Below are 22,896 nucleotides of genomic sequence, written 5' to 3'. Positions count from 1 at the left end.
GAGAGAGGAGGGGTGAGGGAGAGAGTTGTAACGGCGAAGCCCTGCCGGATTTTGGATCCTAACCGCAGGTAATAAATATTTCTCAACTTTCTCAATCTAAATTTATTGTATGTTTAATTCTATAATTAGTGTATGCAGCAGTAATGATATTTTAGCGATTTAGGTAATGTTTATAATATAATTTAGGTAGAATTAAGATTAGTTTTTAGAAAAACCAATTAGGTTTACCAACAACTTTTGTGGTATTGATTAGTTGTTTAATACGAGAAAAAATTTCGAGAAATAGTCAGAAATTGTAGAAAATATTAGAAAAGTATATGAAACATTCAGATAAATGGTAGAAAATGCAGAAAAATTTAGAAAATGTTAGAAATATATATTTATAAAAATATATTGTAAAAAATTGTAGGAAATGCACGAAAATGTTAGAAAAGTTTATGAAAATTTAAGATAAATTGTAGAAAAATGCAGAAAAAATATACAAAATGCAGAAAACTTATATTTTTTTTGTGTTAGGTATGGCCGGAGATACGCCAGCTCTACTTGACGGAGTCATAGACTCATCGCACCGGTCCTTTCTTGCTGTGGTTCAGCGCGTGAAACTTAACGTGCTGCGTCCACGTCCACCAGCGGAGTTTATTCCTGTTGAGCCACGATGGGTGCCCAGGTGATATGTCGTCGGATTATGTTTTTAAAAATACGTTTGTTTCGTATACGTTTCGTACATAATGTACTTACATTTCATCGTTCTATTTTTCAGGTTGAGTGAGGCTGGTCTTCTTACTATAGGTCGTCTTGCTGAGAGTGGATTAGTACAGCTGGACAGGTCTCTACTTACGGCTCTAGTTGATAGATGGAGGCCTGAGACAAACACCTTCCACCTCCCTTGTGGGGAGATGACACCGACCCTACAGGACGTTGCGATGCTGCTGGGTCTTCCTATCAGTGGGGATGTCGTAGGGCCTCGTGTCGTCCCGCCTACGTGGTTGGACGATCTAGAAGAGCGTTTTGCAAATATTGACATCGCGATTGATGTAGAAGAGCACCCAAAAACAACAGGCCCTGCCAAGGCATGGATCCTCCAGTTCCAGGTACATACCTTGTTATGGAACGATTAATGTTAGAGTTATGCTTTTTACTAGTGCAGTTATATATTTCTTGCAAATCCATCAAATGAGTACTGTCAATGATAGCATTTTACCCATGTTGTTCCATGCCCTCTATTTAAATAATGAACTATATGTTAATCCATGCCAATTATTTGTCACCTATTTTAATTTGTAACTATACCAATAATTGATGGAAAATGTCATCTCACATTAATGAGTGCACCCAGGCCTTAATGAACTTATACTATTTGGAACGATGGAGTATAATAAAATGTTTTTTTGCAAAGATATTCATAGCATTTGAATTATTTGACATTCATACCAAGTTTTCTAAAGAAGGCCTCATCATTCATTTTTATAATTGATCTCGTACTCATAAATATTCATCATTTCTATGCAGCCCGACAATTTGGCACATGATGCTGATGATGATAGCGTCACTCGATCCCTTGAGGCATACCTGTTGTGGTTGTTTGGATACATAATGTTCAACAACTCACACGGGGCCTATGTGGATAGGGTGCTTGTGCCTTACGCACTGGAGATCGCAGAGCCAGCTGTGGAGGAAATGCCTCAATACAGTTGGGGTGCAGCGGTACTTGCAGCCACGTACCATGGCCTCTGCAAGGCATCGGTGCAAAATAAGCACAATGCAATTCTTACAGGATGTCCAATTCTGCTACAGCTTTGGTCGTACGAGAGGATAGCAATTGGTCGCCCGCTTGTCGACCACTGACCGTATGAGCTGGATATGTACGGTGACACCGAGAACGATAGGCCCACCATGGGGACTCTCTGGTACGCTCGTCAGGTACGGAAATAACTGCTACTCGTACTATTCTGTTGGCAATTCTGTTGCTTTGTTTTACTCTCTTTGTATATATTATTATTAATTTTGTACAGAAGAGGTGGGCCCACGTACAGTCTCGTCGGGCCTATCCTGATTTTGTGGCTGAGTTTGATCGGTTGACACCTGAAGACGTCGTGTGGGAGCCCTACTCCGAGTTGGCTATAAACACTCATGCACCGATCGGGATATCTTCGGTTTGCTTTCAGGACCAGGCCTTATGGATGACAACTACAGCGTTGGTGTACGACGTTTACATTGAGGCTCACTGCCCGGACAGAGTCAGGAGACAGTTCGGTCAAAGGCAGTTGTATCCTGTGCCGTCAGCATTGGATCGGGTCGAACGCCATAACCACAGGTACCAATTCATATACTATTTCAGTGACTATGCATTGTATAGTTAACTAATCATATTTGACTAAATTGTTTTCAATATTTAGTTTATCGAGGACTGGGCAACCTTCTCCAACATGTGGGTGACAAGGGTGCAGCCTTGGGTCAATGGCTGGGACCAGGCAGAGGAGAACGTGGTGCTTGCGACCCCTGCACACACGGAGGCTTCGTACAGGGCGTACCTGAGCTGGTACTAGCCTCAGACTCGTTGCCGCTTGATATATGCTGACATGCAACCACAGCCGCATGTTGCGACAGCACAGGATGGGTACGCACGACATAGGGACGAAGCATTAGCTGGGGCGGTGAGTCAAAGTTATCATCGCTTTTCAAATACTTTGGATTACAGTGTTAATGCCTTTTTTTTCTTGCTTGCAGTTTGAAATGTGCAGGTTGATGGACTTAGATGCCAGGGCAAATTTGATGAGGATTCGAGGGGGATCTATGATGGATAGGAATGAGCAAGAGTCGCCCTGGACCCGAGTTTCACAAAGATCTCATTCCATGCTTGAAGCTTTTGGTAGCCGGACATCGTACGATGACTCGTACGGTTCGAATCAAGCCTCGACGTCGTTTCATTGTGGTCCCACACAGCAGCAGTCTTCCCAAGCACCTTATTGGTCTCAGCAGCATTATCCAGGTACGTGGGGATACTTACTAACTTCCTACTTTGAAGCCAACAATTAATTCTCAGTCCATACATGTGATGCACACCCACCTTACCAACCTCACGGAGGGACTCAGTTTAGTACCATGGCACCAGCTGCAAGCATGTCATTTCAACCAACACAGGCACCACCACGACATTTCGGTAAACATATAGTCAATATCTTAATTTCAATTAATTGTGGTATGAAGTCTAATTCCTTTTGTATTTACATATAGGATCACAACAGGGGTATGATGCTGGACCTTCTTCGTATTACCCTACGGCGACAGCAGAAGGAACGCAAGGTAAATACCTAATCTGTAGCCCGAATTTATCATGTGCTTCTTATCTCTATAAATATTTTAAATAATTTGAACAGTTTACAGGATCACACCACCAGCTTCCTGATATGGGTCATTCCTCGTATCCACCACCACCAGGTATGTATGATGAATATATATCAAAATATATGACTTATAAGACGATATTAAGATATCTTAATTGCTACTGTATAGGGCCCACACAGGATACCTTTGAGGCGAACTTCGAAGATTGGAGTCGGTTATTTTCTACACCTAACCCGCAGGCCGATATTACCTTCCAGACACCTGTGCCCACCGGACGTCCAGGTAGAGACGTAGGGCCTCCAGAGCGACACACCTACTCTACAGACCACGTCCACGCTCAGCGTAAAAGAGGTCGACATGGCCGGGGTGGCCGGGGTGGCCGGGGTGGTTAGGATGTGCTTCTAGTTGTTTTTGTATTTTTGTTATGGACATGTCATCATGTTATACTTATTTCCTTCTCATACATCACTTATTTCGTTCTCATTTGCGTATGTGTGTGAATTGCTAGCTTATACTTTTTATATTCATGTTCTTTACTAATGGTTTTTATTTGTATCCATATCTAAAACATATTTAATGGCTACAGCAAATTGTCCATAGTTGGGAGCCTGCCGCCCCCCTGGCGGGCGGCGGGCCCCCTGCCGCCCAGTGGATTGGCGGCAGGGGGCCTGCCACCCGCCAGGGGGGCGGCAGGCTCCCGCCAAGGGCTCCCGCGCAAATATTTTTTTTTCAATTTACATATAAGTCCCTGCCGCCCCGCTGATGGGCGGCAGGCCCCCTGCCGCCCCCTGCCGGGCGGTAGGGTACAAAACTGTAAATTGTGATATTGAAAATATATTTCTGTAAAAAATATTTTCGAAAAATAAAAAAATAAAAAAAAAGGCGCTATCTTCCTCTTCCCCCATTGATGGTCCATCATCCCATCTCCTCCTCCTGCAATCGATTTCAAATCGCCTCTTCTTGAGGGTGACTTCTTTCCCGAACAAAAGAGATCCCTCCCGTCCGTCCGTCCATCCATCCTTCCTCTCTCTAGCGGTCTAGGGGCTAGGGCAGATCACCGGAGCGATGGGATCCACTGCTCCACCTCCGCCGCCGCAGATGGAGGGTAGGGTTGCGCCGCTCCCCGCCGGCGCCGAGGAGTACGTGCGCGACTCCATCCACAGCTCCCTGGGCCTCCCCGTCTCCGACCGCTCCCTCCGCCTCAAGCTCCTCGCCTCCGAGGAACAGCGCCACCGCCTCCAGGACCACATCTTCTCGCTCGAGGAGGACCTCCGCGCAGCCCAGCGCCGCATCGACCTGCTCAAGGTACGTATTGCCTTTCTGGATTCATTCGTTCCTTCCTTCGTTTTCCTTCCCAGGCCGAGCAGACCTTGGCACCTCTCTGGATTCACTCATTCGTTCGCTTTCCTTCCCCAGGCCGAGGCCGCCATGAACGCCGCCGGCCTCCGCCGCTGCGTCGAGGACAAGGAGGCCCTGGCCACCGCATACGCCCAACTCAACGCCAAGTGCGCCAAGGAGTGCGACCTCTACGAGCGGGATCTCGAGCGCGCCATGGACTCCTGCGACGAACTCGCCCGGGAGAACAACGACCTGCGCGCACGCCTCCACCAAAACGCAAATGTATGTATGTGTGCCACTAACATAACATTCCTGTACTCAACATGCTGCACTCTTTCTGCTTCGTTCGTTTCAATAGACACTAGAAAAGTAACATCTACCTACTAAGTATTAGTATTTGATTGACTCTATGACCATGTTTTCTTTGTACTTGGTAATATTGCTTTGATTAGAACTAAAACAGCACTTTTTATGGGATAAAATTTGAATGCTAAAACAACACTTATTTTGGGATGGAGGGAGTATATCTCTTGACTTTTGAGCGACTAAATTTGTATATTACTCCCTCCATTCCAAATTGCAAGTCATTCCAACTTTAGATGCAGTTCCATCAAGTCTGTAGTCTGTAGTCTGTAGTCTGTGCTGGACGGTAAATGGGCTGCCTGGAAAGTCAACACTGGACGGTCCTAGATTGCTTGCACCAGTAGCGATATGCATTTCCTAACTTTCACCCGGCCAGTATCAACATGAATTGTGCAGTCGGAGGCATTGACGGCTAGAGTGCAAGAACTAGAGACTGATAAGGAGACTCTGAAGACAAATCTTGCTACAGCAGAGGCAGAGGTATATCAGTGTAGTCCCGTGTTTTCCTGACAAGCAGGCTTGTTTTCGGTGACGAGCAATCAATTGTTCTCTTGTTTGTTCTCGTTGAAGGTGGTCACGCTGAGTGAGGATAACAGGGTTCTTGATGAAGAGAACAAAAGGCTGCTTGGTTTGCTGGAGAAAGAGCGACAACGCCGGTCTGAAAGAAAGAAATCGGCCAGCACATCCACCAAGGTAACTTGATAAATTCTGTCATGAAGCGTGAGGCCAAAAATGTGGTGGGATGATGCCATGAATGATTTTTACTGCAGAATAAGCGCAAGTCCTCTAGCTTGAGGGATGGCTGCCCAGCTGGTCGGGCTCTTGACTTCAGTGGTGCGGATTCATCAAGGCATCCACTGTCGCCGCTGCTCCACAACTCTCCAGACTACAGGGCGCACAAGAAATGAAGCAACGCGAGTGTTGCAGCATGCTGCTTGCTGATGATCTGGTCCCCCACTAACTTGGGATTAAATTTTCTTTGTTTCATGTGTGGGTTAGATGTACTAGTGTGTTCTAGGCCAGGACAAACTTGTGGTGCTTGGCTCCCATTCCACTGGCTCGATAGAGATTGCTGTTCTGTTTGTGATGGAGGAAATGAAAGGACCATAGTTGGTTAGTTGATGCCTTGACGTACGATAGCTGGGAAGCTTATCTATCTAGCCCTGCTCTGCTCCTCTGTGTTTCTTTTTTTCTTGTAAGAAAAAGAAAATTCTGGTGGCTGGCAGTATATGTGGTATTATGTATGGTATAATAATCATGATACTTGACGGGCAAATCTGTGTGAGGAGTGATTGGAAGCGAGGTTTTTAGATTGGTTATTACTCCCTCCGTTCCAAAATATAAGTCGTTTTGACTTTTTTAGATTCATATATTTTGATATGTACCTAGACATATGTTATATCTAGATGCATAGCAAACACTATGAATTTAGAAAAGCCAAAACGACCTTCGTTCAGAGAGTACTATTGCTTCAGAGTATTTCATTTTCTTTTATTCATTTATTACATTACATACTGCTTGATCCAGTACTAGATTATTAGATAATACTACTAGATTGCTTTCTTTCTGTAGTAGCAGGAGATGTCTTTCATTTCATTTTCATCATCAGACACTGAACAAAAGGGAACTTTCGGCCGAGCGCGAATCTTAATGCGAAAAGCTCTCCAATTCCAATCGATCCCCCCCGTCCGCGTGCGTGGAAGCCGACCAAACCCTAGCTCTAGCCTCTAGCTGAGAGAGGAGAGCCAAGGGAAGGAGGTGGATTTGGCCATGGCCGCCGCCGCCGCCGCCGCCCACAAGCGCAAGCGGCCCGATGAGTCCGCGGACGTCGACCTCTCGGCCGCCGACGCCGTGGAGGTGCTCGACCTCCGGGCCGCCAAGCGCCTCCTCCTGGCCTTCGAGCGCCGCCTCCGCGACAACCTCGAGGCTCGCATGAAGTACCCCGACGACCCCGCCCGCTTCGCCGACTCCGAGATCGCTCTCCACGCCGAGGCCGACCGCCTCCGCCTCCTCGCCGGCGCCCCCGAGCTCTTCCCCGACCTCGTCCCCATCGGCCTCGCCTCCTCCCTCGCCTCCCTCCTCACCCACGACAATGCCGACCTCGCCGCCGCCGCCGCCTCCCTCCTCGCCGACCTCACCGACTCCGACGACCCCTCCGACCTCGCCGCCGTCCAGGCCCTCGCCGACGCCCTCGTCGACGCCAACGCCCTCGACCTCCTCGTCCACAACCTCTCCCGCTTCTCCGAGGCCGACCCCGACGAGGCCGAGGCCGTCCACAACACCCTCGCCGTCCTTGAGAACCTCCTCGACCTCCGCCCCAACCTCGCCGACAAAGTCTGCGACGGCACCAAGCTCCTGCGCTGGCTCCTCTCGCGCCTCAAGGCGCGCGAATTCGACGCCAACAAACAGTACGCCTCGGAGATCCTCGCCATCCTCCTGCAGAACAGCCCTGCCAACCAGAAGCGCCTGGGACAGATCAACGGAGTCGACGGCCTGCTCCAGGCAGTTGCCATGTACAAATCCAGGGACCCAAAGACCTCAGACGAGGAGGAGATGCTCGAGAACCTCTTTGACTGTCTCTGCTGCGTGCTCATGCCCCTGGAGAACAAGGAGAGGTTTGTCAAGGCTGAAGGCGTCGAGCTCATGATCATCATCATGAAACAGAAGAAGCTGGCATATAGCTCTGCCATCCGCACGCTCGATTTCGCCATGACCAGGTTCCCGCCTGCATGCGAGCGCTTTGTTGACGTGCTTGGCCTTAAGACTGCTTTCGCGGCCTTCATGGGTAAGGCAAGTAAAACCTTCATCCCTCTTCTAACATCTCAGACGATCCAGTGTATTCATCTATTCTTTGATGCTATGCGCTATGTAATAGGCCTGGTAACTCCATCTGCCATTTAATTCAATCTGTTTTCTGATTTCTGAAATGAGTCTGTTAAAAGTCTACCACAGATTCCCGCAAACAAGAAGAATAAGAAAGAGAGTTATCAGGAGGAGCTAGAAGAACGTATCATTTCGATTATTGCCTCATTGTTTGGTAAGCAGGCAAGTCTATTCCAGTGTTACTTTATATATTTATTAATTTATTATTCTGTGTGACCAGATGTGTTCTCCCTGGTGATGATACATCAAAATTCCTTTTCTGCCTTTCAGGGGTGAATGTTAATATACTTAAGTCTTTTTATATCAGATGAATATCCACAAGTATTCTACAGATTTGTAAATCGAATTTCCTAGATCCTACTGAATGTGTAAATATTTTGCCACTTATCATGTAAGAACTTTAATTTTATTTCTATGTGTGGAATTCCCCAAGTAATACATTTACCTGCATAACAGTATCTCTGGGAAGAATGCCATTGAACATTTGATTTGATAGTTTCTCAAACAGTTCATAGCATGCAGCAATTATGTTTGCATCTCACAGCCTATCACAATTATGACCAACCGACATTTCCTTTGCCCATAGTGTATTTCAATGATCCCTGTCTGTGATTAGCTGCTTTCTTTTTGTGGTTCAGTTTGTGTTTCTGTATTTTTCCCATGATGGTTATGTATACCTGTCTTTAGGTGGTATTACCAAGGGCTCGCGAAGGATGAGGCTACTAGGAAAATTTGTTGAGAATGAATGTGAAAAGATAGACCGTCTGATGGAGTTTTACACAAGGTATATCTGTTGTGGTGAAAAGAGATTTGCTTTACCTTTTGGGTCACTTTATTTCTTGGTTGCACATTGATCTTGTGCTGTGCAGGTATTCAGACAGAGTGAAAGAAGAGACTGAGAGACTTGATAGTCTTGATTTGGAAGATCTAGAGGTGCCTTTCTAGACCTTGTTGCATCGATCATCATCTCCCATTTGAGCAAGCAATGAATTCTTAGAAACACGTTGCTTTTTTCTCCCAGATGGACGATGATGAGCGGTATAACCGAAAACTTGAAGCTGGCCTTTACACACTGCAGGTATTGGCATAATGACCTGATAGTATTGTATCTGACATTGTTTTTCATCCAGTGTTGGTTCGGTTTATGTTTACCTTATGATGCTTCTGAAACCAATTCTGTGTATATTTTCAGTTAATTGCACTTATTCTGGGACACATCTGGCACTCTGGGTTAGTAAAACTTGTTTTGTTTTCTCTGTGATTTTGCTTTGTCTTGCAGAGTCGGATTTCAATGCAAAGCTCATCATTTTTGTTTTGATCTCCCTGGCTGATTTTCAGGAATTCCCAGATGAGGGCAAGAGTTGAATTGCTTCTAAGACAAAACAAACTTACGAAGCAAGATGTGAAGGACATACTTGAGGTGATGTGTTTGCTATTGCAGTTTGCTTCCGATCTAGTGGGTGCTGCTTTGTATGGTCCTGAATTTGTATCACTGTTGACCGTTTATGTTGCTTGGTGGTAGCCTCAATGATAGGGGATGGGCATTAAGAACAAAGCTGTTGATATCTAGTGGTTTTGCATTGCAGGAGTACCATGACAACATTGGGGACTTGGATGGACCTGAAGAGAAGGAAAGAGCTCAAGCACGGACCAAGGAGATTATAGCAGTGTTGTGATGCGCATGGATGGGTGGGCTGGTTGTAGAGCAAGACAATGCTCCTCTGAGGGGGGTTTAGAGAGAGATTTTGTGAGAAGGCTGGCATGTTTGAGTAGTGTAGATGTTGGATGGCAGAAACAAAGAGGGGCATTGCCTGCCTGCTCTCAGCATTCTGTTGTGTTGTATGCTTTTCCTGTGTAGAAGTATTAGTTAGTTATTTGCACACTGGTTTTTATATTCTGGGATTCGAATGCCAGTTTTGAGACATGCACTTGGTTTGTGTGAAGGGCAGGGTTTTTAAGGCGTCGTCTAGACGACAAGACGGTTCCCCATCGGCTTGCTTAAGGTTCGCCTTAGCCCGCCTAGGCGACTGAGCGGCTCCACATGCCTTACCGTTTTAAAAACCTTGGTGAAGGGGGCAAAGAAGGAAAGATTATTACATTTGCTTCTGGGCTGGGTGGCGACTCCGCTCCCGCACTCGGCTCCGTCAATCATGTACTCCTATCTTGCTGTCCCCGTCTCCTTGCCGGCGGCTCATCTCTTCCTCCTCCGCCCCTCCTCCCTTCTCCGCTCCACGCCGCCGCCGTGGAGGTCAAAGAGGAGGTCCATCGCCGCCGTTTCCGTCCAAGGCGGCGACGACGACGACGAGAGCTTCTTCACCGTCGACTTGGACCCGGACGACTACGCCGAATCCGACGACGACGACGACTCTCCCTGGGAGGGCGCGCTCGTCTACCGTCGCGACGCCGCCGTCCACCACCTCGAGTACGCCTCCACTCTCGAGCGCCTCGGCCTCGGCGACCTCTCCTCCCACCACTCCCGCGCGCGTGCCGCCGCCATGGGGCTCGGGACGCTGGACCAGCCCCAGCCCCAGCCCCAGACCACCCCCGTCCTCGTCTCCCTCGACGTCGCCCGCCGCCGGGGCCGCCTGCGCCTCGACGGCATCGTGCGCACCGTCATCACCCTCGGCTGCTTCAGGTCAAACACCACCCACACGCCTTTGTCCTTTATTAATTTCCCTCCCATAATATTTAATTTAATTCATGCTCTTCGTCTCCTATGGTCTCCATACCATGTAGCTAGTACTACTCCAATTCGGTCGGTCGGTTAATACTTTTTAACATTTCTGGTACCTCTATAAAAAAATCTACATAGCATTCTCTGTCATTGTCAACCCAAGAGATGAGGATAAGGCAGTCCCATATCTATGGGTAGTGGCTATGTTGGCATATACCAGAAACTATACTCTGCCACCTATGATGTTATGGTGTCGATTTCTATTAAACTCACTCTGTTTTCTCCACCTACTACCGTATTCTCTACCTATTATATTTGTTCTCCATTTATTATAAAAATATCATCTTACTCTCAATGCACAACTTATAGTGCCTGTATTGGTTTACGTGTTAACACTAGATTAGATTCTGCACGAGGACGGGATTCCTCTGCAGTAGTCCTCCCTCACTGTCGTGGGGGGTTGAGGAATAGGTACCGCAGAGGATGAGATCTCGTTTTTTCCTCTCTTTACTCTCTCATTTATTATGATGCTATATAAACTAAAAATCCTATATGGTGGTATAATTAATGCTATGAAAACTATTATACATAGAGGGTCGGGATGCCTAATGCATACTGAAATGGAATGTACAACTGACACAGCTGTTTTATGCTCTCTATCTCTCTCTCTCTGTATTTCCCCAGGTGTGCTGAGCCAGCCCCCCAAGCTATATTTGCCAATTTTTCCTTGTTATTGACAGAGGAGCCGGTAGATGAACCCGACCTAGTTGATCTAGGTACCATATATGAAGAAGACATTGCTAACGGCGCTTCGTTAACTGGCACCCTGGACGAAGACGACCAAGACGTCGACTGGGATGATCGGCTGCACTTCCCAGCAGGTGACAAGGAAATTGACATCTCCAAGCACATCCGGGACATCATTCACCTAGAGATAACCATGGATGCAGTCTGCAGCCCCAGTTGCAAAGGCCTGTGCCTTGCCTGTGGCACAAACCTCAACACCAGCAGTTGCAACTGCAGCAACGAGAAGCAACAGCAGCCCAAGAACGTGAAAGGTCGAGGACCTCTCAAAGAGCTGTTGAAACCAATCCAGAAAAGATGATACAAACACCACATGTTGTCGTAGGTGATGACTGATGAGTTTGTACAACTAGCTAGCAGCCAGCGTTGTTGTATACCCAGTTACTGCATACCTTGAAGGGAATCGTGTCAAGTGCATCTCCTAGTAACTAGGAGTGTTGATGGGCAACAGATGGATGAGATCCTTGCAAAGTTCTACTCGGATCTTTGTGTGGGAAGACACCAATTGGATTCTCTACCTATCAGCGATTAGATATTTAAAAAAACTACAAATCTGGATGCAAGAAACAAGAATAGAATGCCATGTATGTTGTACCAGTAATCTCTTTCCATCTTCTGCACCAAAGAACAAATACAAGTAGAGTATGATGTATCTGTTTGGTCTCGTGTCAACTAACAATACAAGATGGGGGTACAACACGGCGATTTAGGAACGTTTGCTTGAGTACAGACAGGCAGACAGACGGGTCGGTCACTGCTGCTGCTTGGTTTCATGGTTTGGTTTATACAAGAAGCGTGCTCTCCGATACACGGGCTGATTTTCGCTTCCATTCTTCTATCTCTGTTCCCCAAATTATATTACGTCTTCTGCGCAGTGAACTAAAAGTATCTCCCTCCCGCCGGTAACTCCTCTTTCTTCTTGCTGCTTGGGTCTCAAACAGCAACTTGCCCTGCTTAGGAGATCATCACGCCCACTTTCCGCGCAAAGTCGTCGTCGTCGTCGTCGTCATCGTCATCCTCCAAATCATCGTCGTCCTGGTACTCCTGGTACTCATTATCCTCCTCGGCATTGACGTCAGCCGCCTCGTAGTCATAGTCTTCGGCTGCTGCCTCTACATCCTGATGCTCCTCCAGCTCTTGACCTGCAGCAGTGTTGGTGTCAGGCGCCTCGTAGTCATAGTCTTCCCCTGCTGTCTCTACATCTTGATGCTCCTCCAGATCTTGACCTGTAGCTTCATCAGTGTTGTCGTCATACGCCACATCATCTTCAGGATGGAAGGCTTCCTCTTCCCCTTCTTCATCTGCTGCTGTATTTCCCTCCATGTTCTCCTCCTCAACTGTGTCATCCGCTAAGATCTGGGATTCTTCATCCACTCCTGCAGCATTATCCTCTTCCTGTATGCTGCCAAAATGGGCAGCAGCATCCTCACTGGCCACCTCTCTTTTTCTCTTCAGTATGGCACTTAGTGGCTTTGGACCTTCAAATGGAGCAGTCTCCCTGCTCGAAATTGTTCCTGAAGTCACACGAGATAAGCCCACACCCTTGATGATGGCCTCTTCCCGTGATGAGCTGCCACCACCCTTCCTTGCTTTCAACTCAGCAAGGCTCTTTGGACCAGCAAAGTTCAATGATTCAGCATCCTCACCACTACTTGCCTTCACCACCGAGCTCTTAACACTATTAACTGGTATCTCCTCAGCTGATCTGACCTTTAGCCTTTCAAGAAGCTTCCCTCGAAGGTCCAAGTGTTTCGGTGGTGACAGCCTGCCCCTAGGCCCTCTATCCAACTCCTCTGAGCGTGATCCATGTCTGTCAAAGGATGTCGCATCAGGCAGTCTTATTCTATCACACAATCGAGATCGAGGGAGGGGGTCATCATGCTCTTCACCTCTCCAGCGATGTTGGTCATTGCGTTCGCCCTCAACACACGCGTCATTCATATCAGGGGCCTCAATTGATCTTAAATTATTATTGAGCCTTCTTTGCTTCAGTAACCTGTGGCGCAAATCTGAACTGCCAGTAATCACAGCAGGCATAGGTTCTCGCTCCGAGATCCTTTTGTCCGACGACAATCTCTCAGCTGAACTTCTGTATGACCTTTCAGTATGATGATGATAGCTGCTATGGTTTCCCTTAAATGACTGTTCAGAGTCATCATTAACACCAGCAACAAGAACACCAGAACCAGCATAAGGTTCCCTCACAAATTCACCCGCCTCCATTCCATTCTCAGTTAAGCCATCCTGGACTGAAGGCTGAGGTTGGTAATGCTTTGTTGTACCAGATTGCACATAAGAATTACTGTGATTCTGATAAGTTCTTGACGAGTGGTCAACCCTACTCGTCACATGTTGCTTCTGAACTGGTTTAGTATCATGAGTGCTGAACTTTGACTTGTCCTGTATGCCTGCAAGCGTATTCTGTTGGCCTGAAGAGTTGGGTTTTGTCCACGAGTTCTTCAATTGGGAATTAGGCTGCAAAGCAGGAGTAAAGATCTTGGCGGCCGGTGGCGGCTGTGGAGTCCCAGCAGGCTGTGGGCCGTGCGAGAAGGCACACCTGTCCCCTTTTGCGCACATGCCTTTCTGAAAGTAATAGCACGGAACACCCTGCTTGGCAGGAACAGATCCATGGGCTTGAGCTGGAACAGAAACTTGCGGTGCAGGCTGTTGAGGAGCCCGTGGAGTTGTTGGTGTTGGTGGTGCTCCGAGCAGGTTGTCCAATGGCTGAAAGATAGCATGCTTCTGTTAATTGTGGAGCTAATAATCCAGGTCCTCATGGCATTATTTTTTAGTAATAAATAAAATGGGTTTGTTTTGTGTGGTGTACAAGGATAATATTGTTTTCACAAGAATCAGGGCTATGGGATTAGGGAGTACCGGGTGCCTAAATGAGCATTTAGGATTGGCGCAGTTGCCATTGAACCAATACCAACAGTCCCTGGGATTCATCCTGGCAGCGTCGCTATGGCGAAACTCGCATTCACTTCCCTGCATGCGGGAGAAACAACATGTCAGCCGTTTGCTTGAGATTAGGGTTGCAGGGAAGAAGGAAATAGCAAGCTACTGTAACCTAGGAACTGCAGTGCAATGGATCTAGAACAGATTGAAGCTGAAGCGATGACAGCATATATACGACGAGCCATTTACCAGAGCAGGCAAACAGATCTACGTATATGATTTGCAGGATAATTGTTGCTTTTAACTTTTAATTTAATAGAAGAAGAAGCAATGATTGTTACTCGGACGAATTTCTTCTTCTTATTAATAATATTTTACTGTTACTAAGAAGAAGAAGTAGTAGTAGCAAAGGTGAAATGGTGATCTGGATCGAAGTAAGGTAGGTGGCATGCATGCTTCTTAAGCTACTAGGTGGAGAAATCGATCGGCGCATGGATGGGATGGGAAGCAAGGGAGCAAATCGAGCGGCGCAGCGAGCCATGGAATCAGAATCCATGGAAGAAATAAAAAGGAAATGAGCAGAGGTAGTACCTTCTTGCAGGTCAACGGGGACGCGAGGAAGTAGATGCAGTCGGTGCTGCGGCGGCGGCGCGCCTCCTCCTCGTCGGGGCGCGCGGCGGAGTCCATAGATGCGATGCAGCAGGCGGGGAGGGGCGGGGGGAATCCTTCCCTTGCCGGCCAAAACCAAAAGGCGAGATGAGATGAGAAATGAGATGGAGAAGCTGGAGCTGGAACGGATGGAAGTGCTCTTGCTTCCTGGTCAGTATTTCATCTCATCTCATCTCATCTCATGCTAGAGACTAGAGCAGACGATGGATCGATGTCTTCCTTCTTTCTGGATCCGTCTGTTGTTTTGTTTGTGGTGGGGAGTGAGCTCTCAGCAGTCTCAGCTCAGCTCAGCTCAAGTGGGGAGGGACGGATGAGAGAGAGACGGAGGGATTCCCAATTTGCAAACCCCCCCCCCCAAACCAAATTTTCCATCACATCGAAACATTAAGTGTATCAAATGACCCATATGCCCTGTTTAGTTCGTTTTACATGTTTTCGCAAAAAAAATGTGTGGGAATTTTGCCAATTTGAAGTACTAAATGAAGTCTATTTACAAAACTTTTTGCACAGATGGGTTGTAAATCGCGAGACGAATCTAATGATGCTAATTAATCCATGATTAATCAATAATTAGCAGATGGTTATTGTAGCATTATTATTGCAAATCATGGATTAAGTAGGCTCATTAGATTCGTCTCGCGATTTACAGCCCAACTATACAAAAAAGTTTTTGTAAATAGACTTCATTTAGTACTTCAAATTAGCAAGATTCCTTTGCACTTTTTTGCGTTTACGGCTTTTTTGCGTTCACGGGGTGGGAATTAAACAGGATCATAGTTTTGATGTACGTTGCGAGTCGAATCTTTTGAGGCTAGTTAGGTCATAGTAGGACAATATCTAACACAAACAAATGAAAAGTGCTATAGTATACTACAGTGTTTTTTCCGCTGCAGTGTATTTCATGGGAGCTAAACACAGCGCTAGTAGTAGATGGCTAGAATAGATCTGCCTGTGAGTGACTGACCACTGACTACCTCCACACACTGCTGCACGCGTGTGTATGTATGTGTCATGTGCGCGCGCGCGCGAGAGAGGGAGAGACTGCATCTGCATGCATGTCTGACGCCCTATGCCTGTGCAACGGTCTGCTCTGCTCTGGTTGGGTTCGGTGATACCCTGCCGGCCTGGCCTGCTAAATCTGGTCCTTCCCAGTTCCTACGAGTAGGCAATTGGCTCCCCCGCTTCAAAGCAAAGGCGGAGCTCCCCATGCGGGGTAGCTGCCCCAGCTGCTGCCGGAGTAGCACCACCAGTGCCTCCTCTATCTTCCTCCCTTTCGGCGAGCCGGCGAGCAGAACAGTGTCGCGGCTGCGGCGGCGTCCGTCCTCCTCTACTCGTGACGACTCACGCGAGGAGCCAAATGAAAATGTGTGACGGAACCGCCAAATTAAAACTTTAAATTAAGTGTAATAGCCGTTATTTGAACACATCAGACGCATTAGCTTAATGATTTAATTTGACGATCCTTTCTCAACCCACGGCCCGATCGAAACAACACCGGTAGTCTCACATGAAGATGAGCGCAGATGGTACGAGCACAACACAATACTTAAAAATACAAACATCAAATACTCTGAAACATTTAGTTTACAAACCGAGTTCGAAATACATAATATTATACAAGTGTATCTGACTTTTATACAAAATTTGATAAACATGGAATCTGTCACTACAATATATAAGAACAGAAATGAATTACACACTCAGCCCACAAGTGTGCAATTCTATACACTCCAAAGCTACGCGTCTGGTGCTCAACGTTCCACCCATCCGCGTCCAGTCGAACGAACTTGGCGCAACACGGACAGAAGTCTACGTGTGCGGGGTCCTGAAATCATTTTCCCAACAAAACACTGAGTATACTAATACTCAGCAAGAGTTACCCGTCTAATGGGTAGACTTAGCCCACATATCTAAACATGCAAGGCTTTCTGGCTGGTAGTTTGTTTTGCAGAAAAAGCACCTAAAAGTAGATCCTTGATTTCAAGATTTTAGCTCCAAATTAAAGCAATAGATTTGCTAAATATCTATGGTTTGCATGTATATGACAACCAACGTGAAAGCACAATTGATTAAGAAATATCAACATTTATCATATTATTCTGTTTCACTTCCTTACTACGGTGTGACTCGAAGATTAAGGTGTTCATGTCCGAGAGCGACCGACGGCGAATCGATCCGATTTAACCTTGCAAGGTGGACCTAACCAACACGGCACGTATTTGCCCCGTCGGACTATACATGCCAATCATTCCCCTCCATGCCTCGAACTACAGAAACCAGCCCAACGATATATGGTCAGCCGAGCTCAACATGAGACCACCAAAAGTAAACAATGCATCTCCATTTCTCCGCGACTACTCGACTACCCCAGGAGTTGGGTGCGGGTTCCTGTACTTTCGAAGCAAGGCAGTATTCGGCTTACCGTTTTTGACTACCTCCTACTCCCGGTATGCGGTTAGTACAATTCAAACATGATCAGCAGGGCCAACAACGGTATGGTTCTTAACCGACACAGACGGGACTAAGACACCCAGGAACCCTATTCTGCTGTCATACCTATATATCATCATCACTTCCCGTCTGGTCTCAAGCTTCCATTTATATCAAGTTCAACAACTCATAACTGGATTATAAAATATTATATATCTCGCGAGTAACCGGAAATTACTCGACTTCTAATCATCTTATTTCTCGCGAGTGACCAGAGATCACTCGTCTTCTACCGGGAACCATTAAGCATAGCACTTCTATCGTCCTATACATACTAGTATAACTCAAGAGAACCTAGGGATCAGGCACCTAGGGTTCCAAACAATTTCTAAACCTAATGCACAAGTAATAGAGACATATATATGTGTTTGTACGATCAAGAACACCGATTAGAGGGGGGGTGAATAGTCGGTTTAAAATCTAAAACCAACAACACTAGAGAAATTTAATTAGTAACAAAGGAAAGCCCTATGTCATGCTACTACTATCTCTAGATGGGTTTGCAACCTAGGGTGACAAGATACAAATCAAACTCTAATAAAGTAAATTGCTCAAAGTAAAAACAAGAATTAAAGTGAGCAAGAGAGGTAACCAAGCTTGACACACGAATTTATCCCATGGTGTCGATGACTTACCGGTCACCCCTAATCCACGTTGAGGTGGATTCCAAGAATCAACCGCTCCTCTATCAAGAACCTCTTGATCTTGAGCCGGCTTGAATCAAGGAACCGCTCCATACCTCGATTCCACTAGAGTTGCTCTTCACCACTCCGGTAAGGTGAGCACAAGACCTCTCACAACCGAAATCGGGGCTCCTCAACAATCTCCTTGGAAGAGCTCCACGAAATCCTCTTCTCCAAGCCGTCTAGGGAGCGGCAACTCCCAAGAGTAACAAGTCGATGACGCTTGCTTGAAGTTTCCCTAGTGCCACAAAGCTCAAACTCTTGATGCAATGCACTAAGAAGCCCTCACACTCTCAAGAATGCAATCTCTAAGCAAGTGTGTGTGTGTGAGAGATGCCTTAGCTCTATAGTGTCAAGTATGCAGTCCAAATGGCCAAGAGAGCCTCCTAATGGCCGGGCATTGGATATATATAGACATCCCTTCAAAAACCGGACCGTCCGCTGTTATAAACCAGTGAGTCAGAGTGCATTTAATGCGTGTCAGAACTATCCGTTACAGCCCTGGCGGACCGTCCGCAGTTATGTGTTCCACACCACCAGAGACGAACATCGTCTCTGGTACAACTAGGCCTGGGCATTCGGTTAGTACCGAACCGATCGGTTCGGTTCCTCGGTTCTCACAGAAGTTCGGTTCCCAAAAAACAGGAACCGATCGGTACTTTATATAGTTAAGAACCGAGCAAATTCGGTTCTCGGTTCTTCGGTTCGGTTCTCGGTTCTAACCGAGGAACCGAAATCTCAGAAGACGGTTGGGGACGAGCGCCGGCCGGAGCTGGGAAAGGCACTCCGCCACGCCGGACAGGGTAGCCGGGCAGGGGCTGGCCTGCGGCAGAGGTGGCAGGGGCCGAGGCAGGGGTGGCCGGACACCAGCCGGCAGCCGTGACGCGCTCGCAGAGTCGCAGGAGGGCGGGCACCGCCGCGCCGGGGGCAGCTTGGCGGCTGGCGGCCGGACGCGGAGTCGCTTGGTCGGGTAGGAAAGAATCAGGGGGACCATGCTCTCGGAGACGCCGAGCGCCAAGCCGAGGCCCGAGCCCAAGCCTGTCGCCAATGCCGTCCCCGACGCGGAGGAGCGAGGAGCGGAGAAGGCGAAGAAGCAGGAGTACAGCACCGACGCCGCGGTGAGCGACCTCGGCAGCTGCGTGTCGCTCTCGCTCGCCACCGACGAGCTGTCAGAGGCGGCTTCGGAGTCGTCGGTCGCGACCAGCTCGGTGGCCGGGCCGGAGCGGTCGCCCGGGAGGAAGCCGTCGGCCAGGAGGCGCCCGGTCTCCGCCGATCTGGGGCCCGCGCGTCGGGACCGCGCCGCGGCGGCCTCCTACGGCGTCCGCTCACGCAGCGCGCGAGCCTCGCCGTCCCCGCCTCCGCCGCGGCACGTGCCCCGGGACCGCTCCGTGAGGCGGTCTTCCGCGGCGAAGCGGCCGTCGACGGAGCACCGTCGCGCCGCCAGCCCAGCCGCGCCCGCGCAGCGGAAGCCGCCTGTCCCGGCAAGGCCGTCCGGCCGCGTGTCGCCGCGGCGCGCCCAGGAGCCGCCGCCTCCTCCCGCCTCGCCACCGCCGCCCTCGCAGCCGGAAGACGACGACGTCACCGTGTCAAGTGATGAGCACAGCGCCCCGGAGTGGGAGAGGCCGGGAGGGCGGATGGGATCTGAGGATGAGGATGGGGTGGTAGGGTTTGTATTGGGCCGACTTGGGCCTTTCCCAGTTGGGCTAATTTGGGATTTGGCATAGGGGTTCGGTTCTTCGGGTAACCGAAGTCAAGAACCGAAGTTACCGAGGAATTTCGGTTCCTCAGAACGTGGAACCGAAGTAGAACCGAAATTTCTCGGTTCTAGTTTTTTCGGTTCCGGTACTCGGTTCTTTCGGTTCGGTACTCGGTTCTCGGTTATATTTGCCCAGCCCGAGGTACAACTTTGAAATTAGCTGTCGGATCGTCCGCTCCCCAGGAGTGGACTGTCCGCCGTTCATCCTTGAAAACCACCAGAGACAACAATGTCTCTGGTACAAATTGTCAAATAGCCGGCGGACCGTCCTTACCCCAGGGGCGGACCGTCCGCCGCACAGATCATCACCTCAACCAGAGAAAACACCATCTCTGGTACAATTTGAGTTAGAGCGGCGGACCATCCGCCCACCTGGGCCGAACTGTCCGCCAGTCACATCTAATTTCCACCAGAGCCAAACATGCTCTCTAGTACGGGTGCGGACCGTCCGCGCTCCAGGGAGCGGACTGTTCGTGCTTGTGCAGTCAGCTCTCAAACTTGTTCTTTTTCAAATCTTGTCAAAGCGTCGTTAGCCCTCATGCATGCACCTAGACATTTTGAGCAAAATGGCACTAAAGACCAGTCAAGCACGAGTACACAACCCCTCTTGATAGTACGACAATCTATCCAACAAATCCGGTCACTTTTCATCTACTAAACGCCTTTTGACCGATAAAATACAAAAGCTCTATTTTATACCTTTACCTTGAGCCCGAGCTTTGCATATCATCTCCAAACTTCACACGTTCACAACCAAATCCCTTTTATCCGTGGATCAACTTATGCTCATTATCTCAAATGAAATTTTTAATCCACAAATCGTTGTCATTAATATCCAAAACTCGAATTAGATGCCTAGATGCTTTCAGTGTCATAATTTAAAATAATAGGATGTGCACCGGGGCTTGCCTTCGGGCTGCTGCTTGACACTGGGCTCAGCTGGGCCTTGGGCCGGGTGCTCACAATTCTCCTGCTGAACTTGCCCCCGCTGCTCCTGTGGCCCGGCAATCACCTCGTACACGGCTCCTTCGGCGGCGGCGTCTACACGTATGCATATGATATGAGAATGCACGCATTATGATTTAAAACCTCGAAATCAAGCTAAACCATATATAAACACCACTACCCAAACAACTCGAAGCCCCAAAAATCCTACAAAAACCCGAAATATCCGGGTTTCTATCTGGAATATCCGAATATTCCGGAGTATCCGGGTTAATACCTGGAGTATCCGGGTTAATACCTGGAGTATCTGGGTTCTTCACAGTTTTCGCCCAAAAACTAAAATGCTGATTTCTAGCATAACCAATCTACAAAAATCGAAACCCTTCTAGACCCTAGTAGAGGGACTCGTATGGAGATGATTGACCCAAAAAAATCGCTTAAAACATCTTAGAACGATCAATCCATTTAGCCCTAGCCTACATACCTTGAGCCCACCTTTCTTGCCCATAGAACTTGAAAATAAAGCCACCCCAAAGTGGAACTCGTAAGGAAAGGAGTCTTTCACGATGATTTGAGGTTCCCTTGGCCTTGAGATGGATTTTGGGAGGGAAAGTTTGGAAGTTAGGGCTAAGGGGAGGGGGAGAGCTCGTGAGGAAGAGAAAAAGAACCTGTGGTTGGTGTTTTAACGTTTGGAAACAGAAAAAGGACCCTAGCACGTGTTATAGGATTGCAAGTCCGGACAATCCGGAAGAAAATCCGGAGTATCCGGGTAGTTTCCGGATTTAACCCCGGAGTATCCAGGTTCACCCCGACTCCAGGAAATGAAAGTGAGTTTGGGCAGAATTTCGACTTGATTTGCGATGGATTAACTCAGGTCACTAATTAATTAGTTAAGCCCAATTTTAACACTCGGGTGTTACAAAATGGGAGAGAAATAAAGGCCCAGTAAGCCCAATAGCCGCCGGCCCAAGAAGTAGCTCCCCCAAATCCCCAATCCGGCAATCCCTAATTGGCTAATTCTCCCGACCTCCCCGTGCCCGCAGGCTGCAGCCCCGCGCCCCCGCTCCAATCCGCGCCGGCGCCGCGCCTCCTGCTCCGGCGGTCCGACCTCCGGCCCTCCGCAGTTCGCAGCCAGCCTACCAGGCTACCACCGCGCCGCCCGTCGCCTCCTCTGACTGGAGCGTCGTCGCGTCGAGTCGCCTCGGCCAGAGGCGCCCCGGCTGACCGGCCGCCGAGCTGCGCGGCACTGGCCCCAGCCCAAGCGCCGGCGGGCGTCTGTGCCTCTGATGGTGGAGGAGAGCGACACCGGCGAGCCGATGAGCGTCGCTGGCGAGCCGATGAGCGTCGCTGGCGAGCCGACGAGTGCCGGAGGACCAAAGGTGAGTTTTGCCCCAGCTAAAATTCCTGGCGAGCTCCGCCACTGCTTCAAAGGATGGCTGGGACTCTCCCATCCCAATCCATTCCAAGTGAGTAGTATAATATCCGTGCACATAATCACCCTACCAAACCAAAAGATGATATATTATGGCCCAACTTCTTAAGAACATAAATAAGCATAGCGACATCAACCAAAACTGAATTCCAACAATAAGCTAACTTAAAGCAGATGTTCTACTGATGACAATATATGTCCTTTTATCATAGGTATACCAACGTAATATTGAGATAATCTTGTGCTGCCAAGGAACATATTTTTCTTGACATGCCAGTATCGATGAACTCACTTGTATATTTTTTTAATCTTTTTTTTCTGTTTCTTTCTTTGTATCTTGAAACAAGAAGCAATGTCAGAATCGATGGACTCACTTGTATAATTCTTTTAATCTTTTTTTGTTTCTTTCTTTGTATCTTGAAACATTGTAGCTCTTTTGTTTACTTTATTTAATATATATAATTAGTAGAGAGCTCCCCCTCCCGTTTCGTAAAAAAAAACTATGGTTTCACTTTCCAAGAAACAACTTTGACTAAATATATATTAAAGATATTAATATTTATGTGTCGTGGTGCTGCAAACCACGGCCGGGTGGCGGAAGGCACCCGCCCTAGCC

The 22,896-nt window shown here is 48.1% G+C and overlaps 5 protein-coding genes and 1 long non-coding RNA gene across 7 annotated transcripts; 5 read left to right on the top strand and 1 right to left on the bottom strand.

The window, feature by feature from the left end:
• The first annotated feature begins 10 nt into the window (after window positions 1–10).
• Window positions 11–826, top strand: LOC120654269. Its single transcript, XR_005667038.1, has 3 exons — window positions 11–68; window positions 517–667; window positions 761–826. It is a non-coding gene; the product is annotated as an uncharacterized LOC120654269 (long non-coding RNA).
• Window positions 827–4,260: 3,434 nt separating this feature from the next.
• Window positions 4,261–6,322, top strand: LOC120657724. The gene is made up of 5 exons (XM_039936146.1): window positions 4,261–4,650; window positions 4,762–4,965; window positions 5,443–5,526; window positions 5,617–5,739; window positions 5,817–6,322. The coding sequence occupies exons 1-5, from the start codon at window positions 4,411–4,413 to the stop codon at window positions 5,952–5,954; spliced, it is 789 nt and encodes a 262-aa protein (XP_039792080.1). The 5' UTR covers window positions 4,261–4,410; the 3' UTR covers window positions 5,955–6,322.
• A 400-nt stretch (window positions 6,323–6,722) lies between these two features.
• Window positions 6,723–9,857, top strand: LOC120657722 (beta-catenin-like protein 1). Of its 2 annotated transcripts, XM_039936144.1 has the most exons (8): window positions 6,723–7,836; window positions 7,999–8,083; window positions 8,617–8,713; window positions 8,799–8,862; window positions 8,951–9,007; window positions 9,122–9,159; window positions 9,268–9,349; window positions 9,516–9,857. In XM_039936144.1, exons 1-8 carry the CDS (start codon window positions 6,817–6,819, stop codon window positions 9,603–9,605), a joined length of 1,533 nt encoding a protein of 510 aa, XP_039792078.1. In that variant the 5' UTR covers window positions 6,723–6,816; the 3' UTR covers window positions 9,606–9,857. The 2 variants fall into 2 exon arrangements, with proteins under 2 accessions (XP_039792078.1, XP_039792077.1); XM_039936143.1 differs by having other exon boundaries at window positions 6,754–7,836; window positions 9,268–9,857.
• A 148-nt stretch (window positions 9,858–10,005) lies between these two features.
• On the top strand, window positions 10,006–12,120 carry LOC120657723 (large ribosomal RNA subunit accumulation protein YCED homolog 1, chloroplastic-like). The gene is made up of 2 exons (XM_039936145.1): window positions 10,006–10,564; window positions 11,288–12,120. Exons 1-2 carry the CDS (start codon window positions 10,080–10,082, stop codon window positions 11,706–11,708), a joined length of 906 nt encoding a protein of 301 aa, XP_039792079.1. The 5' UTR covers window positions 10,006–10,079; the 3' UTR covers window positions 11,709–12,120.
• LOC120657721 (zinc finger CCCH domain-containing protein 19-like) lies at window positions 11,981–15,253 on the bottom strand. The gene is made up of 3 exons (XM_039936142.1): window positions 14,897–15,253; window positions 14,285–14,395; window positions 11,981–14,131 (listed from the first exon to the last, which is right to left on the bottom strand). Exons 1-3 carry the CDS (start codon window positions 14,990–14,992, stop codon window positions 12,362–12,364), a joined length of 1,977 nt encoding a protein of 658 aa, XP_039792076.1. The 5' UTR covers window positions 14,993–15,253; the 3' UTR covers window positions 11,981–12,361.
• A 3,886-nt stretch (window positions 15,254–19,139) lies between these two features.
• Window positions 19,140–22,072, top strand: LOC120653793 (serine/arginine repetitive matrix protein 1-like). The gene is made up of 2 exons (XM_039931462.1): window positions 19,140–19,813; window positions 21,892–22,072. Exons 1-2 carry the CDS (start codon window positions 19,140–19,142, stop codon window positions 22,070–22,072), a joined length of 855 nt encoding a protein of 284 aa, XP_039787396.1.
• The last annotated feature ends 824 nt before the right edge of the window (window positions 22,073–22,896 follow it).

Source organism: Panicum virgatum, chromosome 1N, assembly GCF_016808335.1.
Source record: "Panicum virgatum strain AP13 chromosome 1N, P.virgatum_v5, whole genome shotgun sequence".
NCBI classification, from domain to species: Eukaryota; Viridiplantae; Streptophyta; class Magnoliopsida; order Poales; family Poaceae; genus Panicum; species Panicum virgatum.
The sequence above is the reverse complement of the archived record's forward strand: the minus strand, read 5'-3'. Positions and strand labels throughout refer to the sequence as shown.

What these genes read in the sequence shown, in the direction of transcription:
- LOC120657724 (XM_039936146.1), top strand. Translation starts at nt 4,411, where the DNA reads ATGGGATCCACTGCTCCACCTCCGCCGCCGCAGATGGAGGGTAGGGTT. An exon ending in GCCGCATCGACCTGCTCAAG is followed by an intron (nt 4,651 to 4,761) that starts GTACGTATTGCC and finishes TTCCTTCCCCAG; the next exon opens with GCCGAGGCCGCCATGAACGC. An exon ending in GCCTCCACCAAAACGCAAAT is followed by an intron (nt 4,966 to 5,442) that starts GTATGTATGTGT and finishes TGAATTGTGCAG; the next exon opens with TCGGAGGCATTGACGGCTAG.
- LOC120657722 (XM_039936143.1), top strand. Translation starts at nt 6,817, where the DNA reads ATGGCCGCCGCCGCCGCCGCCGCCCACAAGCGCAAGCGGCCCGATGAG. An exon ending in TCGCGGCCTTCATGGGTAAG is followed by an intron (nt 7,837 to 7,998) that starts GCAAGTAAAACC and finishes AGTCTACCACAG; the next exon opens with ATTCCCGCAAACAAGAAGAA. An exon ending in GGACACATCTGGCACTCTGG is followed by an intron (nt 9,160 to 9,267) that starts GTTAGTAAAACT and finishes GCTGATTTTCAG; the next exon opens with GAATTCCCAGATGAGGGCAA.
- LOC120657723 (XM_039936145.1), top strand. Translation starts at nt 10,080, where the DNA reads ATGTACTCCTATCTTGCTGTCCCCGTCTCCTTGCCGGCGGCTCATCTC. An exon ending in ATCACCCTCGGCTGCTTCAG is followed by an intron (nt 10,565 to 11,287) that starts GTCAAACACCAC and finishes GTATTTCCCCAG; the next exon opens with GTGTGCTGAGCCAGCCCCCC.
- LOC120657721 (XM_039936142.1), bottom strand. Translation starts at nt 14,992, where the DNA reads ATGGACTCCGCCGCGCGCCCCGACGAGGAGGAGGCGCGCCGCCGCCGC. An exon ending in CCCCGTTGACCTGCAAGAAG is followed by an intron (nt 14,396 to 14,896) that starts GTACTACCTCTG and finishes TCCCGCATGCAG; the next exon opens with GGAAGTGAATGCGAGTTTCG. An exon ending in AATGCTCATTTAGGCACCCG is followed by an intron (nt 14,132 to 14,284) that starts GTACTCCCTAAT and finishes GCTATCTTTCAG; the next exon opens with CCATTGGACAACCTGCTCGG.
- LOC120653793 (XM_039931462.1), top strand. Translation starts at nt 19,140, where the DNA reads ATGCTCTCGGAGACGCCGAGCGCCAAGCCGAGGCCCGAGCCCAAGCCT. An exon ending in GATGAGGATGGGGTGGTAGG is followed by an intron (nt 19,814 to 21,891) that starts GTTTGTATTGGG and finishes CCGTGCCCGCAG; the next exon opens with GCTGCAGCCCCGCGCCCCCG.